The 15,435-nt window shown below is 35.7% G+C and overlaps 1 protein-coding gene across 1 annotated transcript; it reads right to left on the bottom strand.

Annotated features, from left to right (window-relative positions):
* Positions 1–8,680: 8,680 nt before the first annotated feature.
* On the bottom strand, positions 8,681–14,706 carry LOC119778071 (oocyte zinc finger protein XlCOF6.1-like). Its single transcript, XM_038277155.1, has 2 exons — positions 14,461–14,706; positions 8,681–11,573 (listed from the first exon to the last, which is right to left on the bottom strand). Exons 1-2 carry the CDS (start codon positions 14,603–14,605, stop codon positions 10,453–10,455), a joined length of 1,266 nt encoding a protein of 421 aa, XP_038133083.1. The 5' UTR covers positions 14,606–14,706; the 3' UTR covers positions 8,681–10,452.
* Positions 14,707–15,435: the final 729 nt, after the last annotated feature.

Below are 15,435 nucleotides of genomic sequence, written 5' to 3'. Positions count from 1 at the left end.
ATCAAATCTCTGAAGAGTCAAGTCTCACAATTGACAGCAGAGTTGAAACTTCCTTTGAAAAAAGAACATCATGAAGCTTCCTCACAAACAGAGGAGTCCATGAAAACAGAAGCTTCCAGTCAAAAAGAGGCGCCCATGCAAAACAGGCCCCAAAGAAACAGATGTGGTTCCACAGTTAGAGGCCCCCACCATGAAAACAGGAGACAGAATCCAAACGGAGGCTTCAACGCAAACCCAAGCGTCTACATAAAGGCTGGCCATCATCTGCATACAAGCCACCATCGAGACGCAGGGCTTTACATGAACCAAGGCCCCCCCACACATGGAAACCACCATCCGACCAGAGGCCTGCAGGCAAACAGAAGATTTCCTCCCTACAGAGGCTATTAGACAAACACAGGCCTCCAGCTTGAAAGTGTTTTCTGGCCTAAATAAAGGCCACAGCTTTTAATTTGCACATTAAAAAGACAAAAAAAAAAAAACAATAAAAAAAAAAAAAAATGTATCCCCCTCCTTGTGTCAATTCATATATATATTTATTTATTGTGTGCTTGTATCTATGTGCGTGTGTGTGCTTGTGTGTGTGCATGCCCAAAATAAAAATAATTTAGATCAGGGGTCACCAACATGGTGCCCGCGGGCACCAAGGGGCCCTCAAGGGGTGCCCTTAGAGACTTCTGAAAATAGAACAACTCAACAGTGAGCTACGTTTGAAATTTCACTGTATTCTGTTGCTCTTCTTTTTTTAATTGGGTTATAGGACATTTCATCATTTAATCATATATGGCATTTAAGCATTTATAGAGATTTCAAAATGAAAATGTCTAAAAGAAAATTATGAATTTAAAGAAACGATAAAGATATGTTTAGGATGTATGAAGTTTAGGTGAACGTTGACCCTTGAAATTCATGGGTCAGTATTGGTAGCCCTTCCTGTGACTCAGTACCCCTGAATTAGCCCTCAACTGTAAAAAGGTTGGTGACCGCTGATTTAGATCTACAGTGCCACAGTAACCGTGGCTGGTCACATGATGAACTTAACGTGCCCTCCCTCACTCTGCCTTCACTGCAATGATTTGCCCTTCTGCAAATAACCAAGCACTGCTTCAGAAAAACACCATGACTCCCGATTCCAGAAAAAGTAAACATCTGGTCCGGTGACTAGGTTCTGCGGCGGTGTTAGTTTGTGCATGGTGTATTGCTGCAAGATGAGTAGAGTAGACTGACCAAGTAAAGTGAGCAATGAGTGTTGGGTTATAATCCAGAAAAATGTGAGTTTAAAAGATTAAAAGGAAACGATCAACACAGAGACAGGGTTTTGTGACGTCAGCGTCTGCCGAGTAGAGAGAAAATGCTGGCTCGGAAAACCAGCACCTTCTCACACAGATCCCTTCATAGCAAAGCCTTCAATTAACAGTTTACAACATCAAACAGGCGGGCCTAAAACAGAAGACCCAGTAATGATTGTCTGGGAGGATGCAGGTAACAAGATAGTGTGAATTGACCAACTGGCTGGATGGAAGTCACACAACCCTGTGAGGAAAACCAGCACCTTCTCACACAGATCCCTTCATAGCCAAGCCTTTTATTAACAGTTTACAACATCAAACAGGCGGGGCTAAAACAGAAGACCCAGTCATGATTGTCTGGGAGGATGCAGGTAACAAGATAGTGTGAATTGACCAACTGGCTGGATGGAAGTCACACAACCGTGTGATTCTGCCTCATGACCTACTAGGGGTCATAAAAGTTTATGACCCTTCTGGTTGAATCACAGGATAGTTATCACTCTAACAATGAGCATCCTCTGTGCTTTCCAAATTTGCACACACTGCCTCTCTCAAGTTATAGCAGCTTGTCAGCGGCGCAAAAGTGGGTATGCACTATAATACGCCGGCCTGGCTGAATTGGAGAGAGCGCAGATCCAATCGCAGTAAAATCATTTATATTACAGTTGTCACATCCCTGCCACTAGCAGGTTGACCACACATGCAAAGCGTGTTATGGGGAAGAATAACGTCACGTTTTTACTGTCTGTTTCTCCTGCCATGAGCAAAGTGCATTAGCACTAGAAATCCTGGAGAATTCCAATTTTCCTGCAAGCCCCCCTCCCTTCTTCAAGTTTGTGTATTCACTCTACCTTGCTAACTGTCCTTGTTGTAATGCAAATAAGTTGTGATATAACCAGCCCTTCTACATGAGACTGGATAAAGGCTGAAACAAACTGGCATCAGAACAAGAGCATGTTCCAAACACCTTTCATTACCTGCCACTGAAACATCAGACCTTTTTGCAGGAATATCTTGATAAGTCATATCTAAATCTTTTATTTAGGCAAACCTATTGAACAACCAGATATCATACGGGTCCTAGTTCCTGAGCTGAGAACAGGTCATAACCATGCTTTTCCAACAAGGCAGAGCCTATTTATATTGTCCATTCAGCTCAATATGTGAAACAAAGAACAACTTAGAGAATAATTTATTTTGTCTGGTCTCGCCTTTTCACGTCATTCAACATTTCAGCTTAGATAATGGCAAACAGTATGATTTCAGTTTAGCAGTAACATTTATTCCACCCAAGGAAAAGCACTATATATGAAGCAACCATTTAGCAGTTTTTTAAACCCAAGGTGAGTCCTTCCAGTTGCAGAGATTGCGCAACTGGCTTACTTATAAAAACAATTAAGAAATCTAAAAAAATAGAGTTTAGCACATATTCCAAAAGTAAGTGTTGTAGTCTGAACTAGATGAGGTTATCTATGTGTGCTACAAGTTTGGTGGCACTACAATGATCTATAGCGCAATTATTGGCTATTATATGCTTATAATAACAATGAATAACTCTCCAAAAATACAGTTTGGCCTATCTTCCCAAAGTAAGAAAAAAAAAGAATGTTAGAACTGTAAATATACAGTCATATGTGTATATTACTATTTTTTTTTAACTGTATTATTGTTTCAAAGCTGCACTTTAAAATATGAAATTCTCTAGAGCTGATCTAAATGAAATTTCTTTTTATTTATACTTGTGTATACAAAATGACAAAATAAATCTAAGTCATAAGTAATTATTGGCTTTTATATGCTTATAATAACAGTGAAAAATCAGAAACAAATTGAGTTTAGCAAATTTTCCAAAAGTAAGAGTTGTAGTCTGAACTAGATGATGTTATCTATGTGTGCTACAAGTTTTGTGGAACTACAATGATATATATTGTAATTATTGGCTATTACATGCTTATAATAACAATGAAATAAATCTCCATAAATACAGTTTGGCCAATCTTCCCAAAGTAATAGTTGTAGTATGATCCAGATGAAGTTATCTGTGTATCCTGGAGGCACTACAGTGATCTAGAGTGTAATTATTGCTTATTTTTTATTTATTCTGATAATAAAATAGAGGTGCCATTTGTCATCTAGGCTTTGGAAAATCTTCAGAAAAGCATTATTTTCTAATCCAATTAATGTGATATGAATGACATGAGATGAGATACACATGAAATGAATTTGATAATAATCCACCTCTCCTTGGTGTCGCTTTGTTTATTAGAATAAGTATAAAATGAGCAATGACTTCACTATAGATCATTGTAGTGCCTCCAAACTTCTAGGATACATAGGTAACCTCATTTAGTTCAGACTACAACTACAACTCTTACTTTGGGAAAATATGCTAAACTGTATTTTTTTTTTACATTTTTCATTGTTATTAAGCAAAAAAAAAGCCAATTTTTACACTTTAGATCATTGTAGTGCCACCAAACTTGTAGCACACATAGATAACCCCATCTAGTTCAGACTAAAACTCATACTTTGGGAAAATGTGCTAAACTCTATTTTTTTTTTTTTTTTTTAGATTTTTCATTTTCATTATAAGCATAAAAAAGCCAATAGGGCTCGAGATCCGCATTGCATTGTGGGACGTGGCCTGTTGTAGTCAGTGCAGCTCCCGCCCCATACAGTGATACAGCTGGTGATGATGCTTTCAATAACCTCATAAACTGAGACAAGCTGTTTTTAAATGATTGCTATTGAGAGAAGAAAACTCTCAATAACAATAAGGTTAATCCCGTATGAATAGTTCAAGTCATCTTACAATATCTGTATTGGATTTAAAGGGGAACGACATTTTTTTTTTTACATTGGCTTTTTGATTTTACGTTATTACATCATGTTCTACTCACCCATATTGGTTTAGTGTCATTTGGAGCCGTTCTGAAGATATTCCGTTAGGTTATATCCAAGTAACGTCTTCCTATGGGTGACGACTTGAAGGCACAAACTAAACTCTTCATAATTTATCATTTATGGTACGCTAACATTCATAACATGTAGGCTAATCACTGTCCCCCAGACATCCGTGGTTATAATTTTTATATTTATAATTTTTAAAAACAAAGCGGATTATACAGATTTATTAGAGGTCTACGTGTGTATCTGATCTAGCAGAGATAAATTAAAATAGTAATTCAACTTGACCTTAACAAAACTAAAAAATTTGTTAGAATTCATTCAATAACATTTCTTATTAAACACACCCAAAATATTAATATAACTGTCTCATAAAAGTAGTTCTTTTATCAGGAAGGTTCTATGGCCTAGCTTGGGTTGAATTTAACTAAAAACATAAAATTAAAAGTGACATAAAGACAACTGCCATCACTGCATATTAGATGTAATTAAATTCTAAAGTAGAAGAATTTGAAGAAAAACATATGCAAAGCATTCAATAGGATGTAACAAAGAAAAATTAGACAAAAATAAAAATAAATTTATAAAAATATAAACTGATATAAAACATTGAAGAAGACACACAAGATTGTTTTTTTTTCTAATAAGTGTCTATTTATTTATCTGGAAACACCATACATAGAACTGTGATGGTTATGGTCTGTATATTAAATATTAAATAAAACATATTAAAGCCATGTTACACACATTTAGGGATGATGTCACACACATCTCACTTATGTTCGAGAAGCAGGTTCCAGTTGGAATTTGCACTCGGCGAGTCTTGTGCTCGGTGACAAGGCTGTCTCACTGCTGCACTGCAAATTATCACCTTCTACATATCTGCATTTAATAAATTTTAATAGAATCTTGAATTGATGGGGGTCCCAGTGGATCAGGCTGCATGTTGCTCTTCTAAATGGTGGTTGTCAAACAATTTATACGATGTAATCCTTAGTATTTGCAGCTGCTGGAGGCTTTTTTGTTGTGTTTTTGTTTGTGTTTTTACTCCTCTGCGTTAATCCTGTAAAGAAGGGCTAAACTTCGAAAACTGGGGAAAAAGCCTAGAACTTAACGGGAGTCCCTAAACCGACTCCATCCCAACTGAAATGCAGTTGTTCACCAAATCTTTAAACATCCTACATTTTGTGCATATATTTATTTTCTATTTTAACGCTTATTCTTGTAAGCCGACTAGTTTTAACATAGTCTGGATGGAGATGGATGTCCTGAGTAAACCTATTTTACCATGTGATATTCAAGATTAATGGTTTCAGAACAGGTGATATCAACCAGGTAACTCAACACTGAGTTTAAGTCAGCCAATATATCTGGATAAGCATAACCAAGGGCGTAGGTTTGATTTGAACTTTGGTAGGGACACAATTGGTCAGGTGCAGAGATGGCAAAAGTACTCACTTTCCGTACTTGAGTAAAAGTACAGATACTTGTGTTAAAAAATACTCTGGTAAAAGTGGAAGTACTGATTAAACTTCTTCACTCAAGTAAAAGTAACAAAGTACAGGCTTGTAAATTTACTTAAAGTATAAAAGTAAAAGTAGAAATCACTTTTTTCATGCCGTTGCCTACATTTTAAATGGATGTCTGCCAATAGGACTAGATCTCCGCTGTGTTCATTTTCAATCATCTCGTCGTCCATGCTACTATGCTAACGCCACCGCCACCAAGCTGCAATGATTTGCAGCGAATGAATACCGCCGAATCTGTCAATTCATCTTGTAGTGGTGCGTCAAATGCAACGTAGATTCCCATCCAATTAGATTGAATTTGGTATTGATGACGTGAAAAATAATAACGGTAACTCCATTGAAATGATTCAAAACTAAAGTAACGAGCCAATTTTTAAAATGTAAGGAGTAGAAAGTACAGATATTTGTGTAAAAATGTAAGGAGTAGAAGTAAAAAGTCACCATAAAAATAAGTAGTAAAGTAAAGTAAAAATATCAGAAAAATCTACTTGAGTACAGTAACAAAGTATTTGTACTTCGTTACTTCCCATCTCTGGTCAGGTGTCATTGGTGCTATGCAATATGCATTCCCTTTTTTATGCTCGATGTGAGCATCCATGCTGATAAGAGCAATTCATTGTTAAAAGAGAAAAGCATAATTTTGCTCCATTAATAAAAATGTTAAAAGCTCGACACTCATTAGATGCTGTTTATCAATGTTTGAAGTGTCACCAGCTCTGATGAATGTGGAATTAGGACTGTTTTCCACTTTGAAATGGTTTCATTTGAATGACTAAGAGAGAAGGTAAATACAGTATTTTCTTTTGAAGATATAGAATTATGCAGAGGTAAACCCCACTCTTATATTTTTACCTACTATGCTCTTTTTATATCAAGCAAAATAATACATTCATTAAAATATTAACTTCACTATAAAAGTTGAACATCTGGGCTGTAGTTACTCTGTGTCGCCCAATTCATGTATTTTATCTGGGGCTGAAAAAATGAATGATATTAATTGATTATTTCAATAATTGACAACTAATTTAGTAAGTGATTCATCATTAACTGAAGAATAGAGACTATAAAACATAATCTAAATGTAAAATGTGCCTTTCCCCGACAGAGCAACACACTTAAACCAGTAATTATACCAAAATTGTAATTATACCAAAATTGTAAAAATACTATATATATAAAATATTTAAAAAAATGTTTTTATCTGTCAATATTCTCCATCCAGAACTCCTCATGTGGAAATATTTTAGTTTCACCTGATTTATTTAGAGATGCACTGAAGGGCAGCTGCTTCACCTACAAGCTGCCCTGCATCATTATTACTGGATATCTGTGTTTCCTATAATCATATAATATATACGTGCATTTTTAATAGTAAAGGATTAAATGTAACACAACCTTTTATCATCATCCTATATTGCTTACTGTCTGACTGTTTAAATAGCTCCTTATGTATATTTTCTTTTTTAGTGGCATCATCTACAAACACAACACTAAGAATGAGCCGTAGAATGAGTGTATTCAAATATAAAATCACTTTTAACAATTATAAAAGACGATATAACACTATCTTATCTGTAATTTAATAATATCAAAAATAAACAGCCATATTCAAGCATTTTTACCAGACATTAATGTTTGTACTAATTTACTTATAGACTGTGTGGTAATCTATGTAAGATAAAATGAATGTTGATATTCTTCATCTGTTTGTTCTTGTCTTTATCCTATTTCTAGAAGTATAAATAGTCAATTAAATTACTATTATTATGTGGAACCCTAATTATGCTTTTTAAACGATAAACAGCAGATGTTTAGCCACCATTTCTTGTTGTTATACTCTATAAAGAGAAATAACACCTGCTAATAATTATACCTGAACTTCCTCAAAGAGTCATCAAAAAATGAAACCAGTAATAGCAACTAAATATCGGTAAAAAGGAAACCCTCACATTTTCTTTCTTAATTGGCTGTGGCTAAGAATCAGAAATGTTGATGGCTTACAGCCTTTATTTGCCCATTTTTCCAGCAGTCTTCAGAACTCCTGGCTGACTCAGAATATTTCGTTTTATAAAAGAAAAAAAAAAGGTTTTTGTTTTTTAGTGTACATGATATTAATTTTCTTTTTTATTGGGACTTGTTTTGTAGCCTAATAATAACCGCAGCATTCTAATGTGAATGCATTTTCAATTTTGTGCTCCAAGCACACACGGACTAGAAAACAGCCAATCAGAGGGAGAGTAGGTAAAAATATAAGAGTGGGGGTTTACCTCTGCATAATTCTATATCTTCAAAAGAAAATACTGTATTTACCTTCTCTCTTAGTCATTCAAATGAAACCATTTTCAAAGTGGAAAACAGTCCTAATTCCACATTCATCAGAGCTGGTGACACTTCAAACATTGATAAACAGCATCTAATGAGTGTCGAGCTTTTAACATTTTTATTAATGGAGCAAAATTATGCTTTTCTCTTTTAACAATTAATTGCTCTTATCAGCACGGATGCTCACATCGAGCATAAAAAAGGGCATGCATATTGCATAGCACCAATGACACCTGACCAATTGTGTCCCTACCAAAGTTCAAATCAAACCTACGCCCTTGATGGAAATAAATACATGCTCCTCACATATAGCACCAAGTCCTGTAGGCTGGATGCAGCCACTCTCCTCTTTGCTAAGAGAGAAAGATGAAAAATCAACATCAATCCTAGGCAAGCCATAAATTATTATAAAACTTATGGACAACTGTGCTGTACATTAAAAGCTTAATGCAACATTTCTAACAGTTTGCCACTTCTGCAAAAATGTGTGAGGCACATGGAACTTGACAACACTGTGTCACATGAGGGATGAGGGGCTAAAGTTTTGAGATTAAATGGTAAAAAAAAAAAAAAAAAAAAAAAGCTTATTCAGAAGAATCTTTAAATAAAAAATCCAATCAGGAGAAGTATTTTCTCTCCAACATCTGCAAGCTCCTCCAGTGGAGGAAAGCCACATCTAACACAGATTTCAGATTTCATGTCAAATGTGGAACAGTCCCAGTTTAATAAATCCTGCTATCAACCAGAGTAGGTTCACAGAGTAAGTAGTACCTTCAAGTTAACAGCTTCCTAGTTTTCTGCCACCAAAAACCCAGCAGAGGTAGGTATTTATCTCAGAACTTATTTTGAATAATCTTTTATTTCACTTTTAGAATCAGGATCTTGAGGAAAGATTCAAACATTAAAAAGACTTTGGTAATGTTAAGGAAGAAAATATTCTAAAATAGTTAACTTTGGAAAATGTTTGGCTCTCTCTCTTCCTTTGGATCCCAGGCCCTCCCGGCGAGCCGCGTGTGGCCACAAGGAAACCAACAATGCGTGTGGACGTCACAGAATCACAGAATTTAATCCAACAAGAAACAGCTTCTGAATTAACAACAAAACTGCAGAACAACAGAAACATACATTTAATTACCTGAGGTAAAGAAAATAGAAAAGAAAGGCAAAGATTCGTCTTTGGAGAGAGCTGGTGCAAAAAAGGCAAAATAGTGGCAGCTATTTGAATTATAACTCGTGTGCACGAACTTTTATAATGTAGGTGTGTCTTTCCTTTTAGTATATTCAGTTAAGGCGTCCCTCCGCTTGACCAATTGGAAGCTACCTTGGACACTCAGAAAAACTTAGAACTTCCCCTAATTTACGGCAAAAATCAAAGGCCATTTGCTTCTTTGTTTAACAAAAAGAGTGGAGAGCTTGTCCTGGCCTCCAGGATTCTAAGGTCATCTGGCTGAGGAAAACATAAGATAGCTGTGGAATCCGGAGCCTCTCCTGCTATCTCTTCTTACATAAATTCTCAGGAACAAACTTAAATTCAGTAATTTGGTTCAAGGAAAGGTTATCTTCACAAACCCAATTTTGCTCTTCTGCACCATCTCACCCCAAAAGATTGAATCCTGCCTTAAACCAAAAATAACATAGAATCAACAGAACATGAGGTACAATTCCTTTTTCTAACCTATGAAACATAACATTCAATCCTAAGTATACAAGCTAACACATTTTCCAAAACCCCATTTAGCATAGATCCTGAGCAATTTTCTAATATTAAACAAAACATTTTCATTCAAACAATTTCCATTTGATTCTGATATTGTCACAGATAGTACAATTTTCAAATACATTCATCATCTACTAAACTAGTTAATTCTAAAATTAGATAATACAATTTTCATTTAAAAACATGCTATTAGTACTTAGAAAAATGTCTTAAAAACTAAATGTAATTTTTTTAACATTCTATGTTGTATTCAGTTTTACACCATCCCAGATGTTAGTTCTGGAAGACTTTTGATCTTCTGTGAACCAAGCAGACTTCTCTCCTCGAGGCTCAAATGATGCTGCCCTCCAGGAGATACTCATTTTATGGCCTCCTGTCCTCCCTGATAAACAACAGGAGCCTCATTGCGAGATCCCCTTTGATCTACATTTTCCTTCCTGCACTTTGAATACTTACCCATCAATAGTTTAGTTTTAAATCATTAACACAAACTTGTTCAAAATTAAGAAATATGTTCAAAATGAGAGTGTTCAACATACCTTTTACACATGCCATAAGATTAACTGTATTAAAAACTAAAAATAATCATTTTTCTTTAACAGTAACCAGAATAAACATTACTGGTTAGTTTGTGAGGCACTATGAGCAGATTTAAATCCAGACCTCCAATGGTTCACATTAAAGGTTTCTAGCCGGTGTGAATTCTCACGTGTTGCTGGAAACGATATCTTTGACTGAAGGCTTTTCCACATGTACTGCACAGAAAAGGTCTCTCACCTGTATGGATTCTTATGTGAACTGTCAAATGTCCTTTTTGACTGTAACTTTTCCCACAGGTTGCACACGAGAAAGGTTTCTCACCTGAGTGAGTTCTCATGTGGACAATTAAACGGGAATTGCTGGCGAAAGTTTTTCCACAGGTCATGCATGAAAAAGGCCGGTCACCCATGTGATTTTTCATGTGAAGTGTTAATTGGCTTCTCTGGTTGAAACTTTTACCACACGTCGCACACGAGAAAGGCTTCTCACATTTGTGAATTCTCATGTGTTGATTCAAACCGCTTTTTAGCTTAAAAGACTTCTCACAAGCACTGCATGGAAACGGTTTCTCACCTGTGTGAATTCTCACGTGATCCGTCAGCTGGTGTTTGAGAGTGAAGCTTTTTCCACAGGTCATACATGAGAAGGGTTTTTCGCCTGTGTGAATTCTCAGGTGATTATTCATGATACTTTCTCGACTAAAACATTTTCCGCAAAACTTACATGAGAACGGCTTCTCGCCTGTGTGAGTTCTTGTGTGATAGATCATGTTAGTCTTTTTCGAGAACACTTTATCGCACATTGTGCATGCATACAGATGTTTATCCTTACGAGTTTCCTTCTGCCCTTTTAGTTTTAAACTGTCTGAATTATTAACATACCCTCTAGCTTTCTGGCATTTCTTATTTTGCTGCGGATCTTCATCGCTACTTAATTCTGTGTCTTCATCAATACTTTGAACCTGATCTTGGTTCACAGTAGCACAGCCATCCTGAGAAAGAAGTTTGTCCCTGATTAGTTTGGATTCTTTGCTGTACTTTTCTTCATTAGTAGAAAGCGCTACAGAGGTCTCTGCCTCCTGCTTCAACACAAGCTGTTCTTCATCGTGAGTTATACAGAGTTCATAGTCTTCCTCTTTTATCTGCAGCTGTTGAAGATCATCCTGTTCCTCCTTTATTGCTGGACAGTCCCATTCTTCCTGATCACAGCTGGAGTTTCTCACCGGGTCAGATAGTTCCTCCTCTTCCTTAAAACAATGCGGTAGGTCATCTGAGCAGGCAAACAGAAAAATTATAAATATTATATATATAATTATTATATATATTATAATTATTTATATCACAAATGAACTCTCTTTTAACCATAAAACTTAAAAAGCTGATGCAGATCAACATCGAGCAATGTCAGCGCTCATCATGGCTCAAAAAGGTCAGATAAATCTCACTGAACACATTGTCGTAGCCACAGATAATAACTACCGGTACCCAAACTTGTCCTGTTAGATCCTTGGCTTGCTTCTAATAACTCATTATAACCTTTAATTGACCCAGTTGTAGGGCTCAAGGAAACAGAGACTGACTAGTCTACATTCCTTTAATGATTCCCTGTTTTCCAAACAAAGTTAACCTATTCCATTGATAAATATTCATCATTGGCAGAACCATTAAGGGGGTACCACAGGACAAAGGCTACGTTCACACTGCAGCCTAAAGTGACCCAAATCCGATTTTTTTGCCCATATGCGACCTGGATCTGATCCGCCGGCACTACCATCCATGTTTACTTCCATAAACACAGAGCACGCGGGCCTGTGACATCATTGCGTCGTCTACTGCGCATGCAGGGCACTTGCGTTGTATTACTGCAGTTCACACAGGAGATCGCATACTAGTCGGATATATTTGGAAATATGAACGGCAACGTAAAAAAAATTGGATTTCGAAAAAAAATCGGAATTGAGCATCAAGGCCTGGAGTGTGAACGTAGCCAAAATAACTTGGTAAAGCATGATTACTAGATAATAAAAGCAGAATCAGATAAAATAGATTCTATTGTTATGCTAACACTCAGCACAGCAGTAACAAAAATTCTGAGATATTAAAGGAAGGATTACTTTTAACATAAAAAAATCTCAAAGAAAAACAAAATTACATCTAACAAAGTCAAAGGGAGATTTTAAATCTGTTCACATTATTGTGACAAAAGAGAAAACAATTAAAAATGTGACCATGGTTTGGAACGACATCCAAACCTGGTTATGTTGTTTAGCAAGCTTCCCATAAACTGTTATACAGCTGACGTGTATGGTCTCCACATGCTTAGCAGAAATAAATAGTAATCTCAGAGTTTCTGTGTAAAGTTAATTAGTGTTTGTCTTTCGTTATAGAGAAAGTAACATGCGAACCAGGTTTCTTAAACATAGACATAACCTTAGAGAAATGCCTTCACTCTTTGTGCAAATATTGTAAAAGAAAAATTGCAGCGGGGAAAGTGAAATAATGCCCTTAGTATGCAGATTTTTGGATTGTTTAATTTAAATTAAGTTCAGAAAATGCTTAATTGTACAAATATAATGCAATACTGCAGTTATTGTGACAGTATAGAAACTGCAGTTCATTAGATTGCTCACAAACCCCTCAGTTAACATTTGCTATTTCTGTCTTTATCCCTGTTGGAATCCAATCTTTTTGACCTTGGACTTCTCTTCCTTTGCACATTTCCACCTCCTGTCATGTGGTTTTGTTATGGTTTACACAGAATGCTTGTTTTTTTTTTTGTTTGTTTGTTTCTTTTATTTTATCTTTAACAAATATGACAAAAAACACACACACACACACACAAGAAATATAATATAATAAACTATCAGGGCATAAAAATTGAATCCAAAGACCTTGGTATGAAACCAGATTGAGCTACTGCGTCAGAAATTTGTAAATTCATAGTATGAGACTAGGGCTCTTTAACACAAACACACAAATTGATTTATCTCACGAGCAAGAGTGATTTACAACATCCTCATCCCTGCCACAGTCAGACTAAAGATACCCTGAACACTGTATAGTAGCAATTAAGCCCAGGAAGACACAATTTGTATTCCTCTATTCCCCTATTTACTATGATTAAAATAGAAGATCCATGATCCAATATTAATGACAGGTCTGGGTGCATATCCAGTTATTTATTCCAGGGCCCAGAAATGGCTGTCAGCTGGCCTGCTTACTAGCACAAGAGAACTCAACTGATAGAACAGAGTTGTATTTAAAGGGGATCTTTTTATACATTTTAAATATTTATTAATATTTATTTATCAGTAAAATGTATGCACACCTGCCACTTCTCGGGAAGTGGCCATGACTAACAGGTAGAGAAGCATTTTATACTCCAGTCTGCCACATCATCACATCATTAAATCATACACTTTTGCAGATGAGGTGACATCCATGGCTCCAGCCTTCTCAAAACATTACACTTTTTTCTTAGCTTAAGGATACCGCTCTCATTCCATCCCCAAATATTTGCCACGTACAGAATGGAGATTTTAATAGTAAATATACAGTAGTCCAGACCGAGGAACTGGCCTAATTAAATGAACTACTGGGGAAAACATCAGTTTTGACCTGCAACAGATAGCTAATATTAAGGTTTAATAAACTCTCATCATCATGATATTTATCCTAACAGTATGGTACATTTTTAAATGCAACATCAGCATAAAAAGGAAATAGAGTACTTTCTTCCTGATGATTGAGCATATCTCATATGCAAAATTTCGTTATAGTTTTCCTTCCAAAAAAGTAAAAAAAAACGAAAAAAAAAAAAAACAATCCACTGGACTCTGCTTTCCAAGTCCAGGTTGATTGTTTTGTAACTTTTTTACTATGACCTGGATGACTGAGAATATTCAACAGGTATAGTTTTCCAGATATTCTAGATTCATTCTTTTTTCTTAAAATCTGCTGATTTTTATGCAATACAATTAAAACACCAGATATAACCAGATTACTAGAATAGAATATAAGCCATGAACAGCAGTATACCGTAATACATAACGTATAGGAGCAACTGGTTTATAGAGACCAAAAATTAAAGCTAGCACGTTGTCACATCGACAAAAAACAGTTTATACATACATAAAAAAAACACGTTAGCTTCATACCTGAATGGTGAACAGTTATTTGTGTTTCGCTGCCTTCGACCTCTTCTTCTGACTTGACGAGAATGTCTTTAATGTCTGTAAATGTTTCTTCAGGCTGAGTTAATTGCTCGCTGATAAACTCTTTCCGAGACGAAAATGAAGACATGGTTGCTGCAGATTAGCATATATTCACCTTGAAGAGAAGGTAAAACAAAGTTGCGAGCAGTCTCATTTATTCTCTGGGACGCAGTTTATGACACACCGGAAGTATACGTCATTACATATTCTTCCTGTTCATTTTCCCAGCAGCTGAATGTTAATAAATTGCAATGCTGCCATCTTCTGGATATAATCCGCATTACATGACATCCGTTGCCCAAACGCTGATGCTTATGTTCCAAATTTCTTTATCGATTTTCTTCTTTTTATGCTTCAGTTTACATTCCATTTTTTTTTTTTGTATATTTGCATAGGAAAAATGAACTTATGTGGGAAGCTAACTATAAAGGCTCTAAAATAGGAGTCCCAGAAAACAAGAATATAGAATTATATTTTTTCAGGATATAAGTCATGAAAAGAAAGCATGCAGTCCATACAGTCTTCTTTGCAGAAATTAGTCCATGACATAAAGTAAAACAATTGCAATAGACAGTCATACATATTAGGAGGATAACTTTAGGCATATAATGCTTTATTAACTAAAATGTATGTTACATGTGTATAAGAAAAAAAAGCTGTGCCAGTTCACAGTTAAAAAGAGCAAGCTCAGTTCACATAGATGACAATGAACTAGCTCACATTCACACTTCACTTTTTTTAATGAACCAAGTCACAAACCTATAAATTAACTAGTTGAAGTTCAATGGAGGGCCGTTTATAAAGTTAAGCAGTCAAAATTTATGAGCAATATTTATAGTTATTAAGTGTGTTCTAAGAGGAAAAATAAGGGGGTCATTTTTTTCACTATGTCATTCATTAATTCAATCATTTATAATA

This window comes from Cyprinodon tularosa, unplaced genomic scaffold, assembly GCF_016077235.1.
Source record: "Cyprinodon tularosa strain WSP-4 unplaced genomic scaffold, ASM1607723v1 ctg13, whole genome shotgun sequence".
Classification (NCBI taxonomy): Eukaryota; Metazoa; Chordata; class Actinopteri; order Cyprinodontiformes; family Cyprinodontidae; genus Cyprinodon; species Cyprinodon tularosa.
Note: the sequence above shows the minus strand (reverse complement) of the source record. Positions and strands in the feature narration are given on the sequence as shown.

Coding starts and splice junctions, on each gene's coding strand:
- LOC119778071 (XM_038277155.1), bottom strand. CDS start 14,605: ATGTCTTCATTTTCGTCTCGGAAAGAGTTTATCAGCGAGCAATTAACT. Junction 11,574..14,460: donor AATAACTGTTCACCATTCAG/GTATGAAGCTAA, acceptor TTGCCTGCTCAG/ATGACCTACCGCATTGTTTT.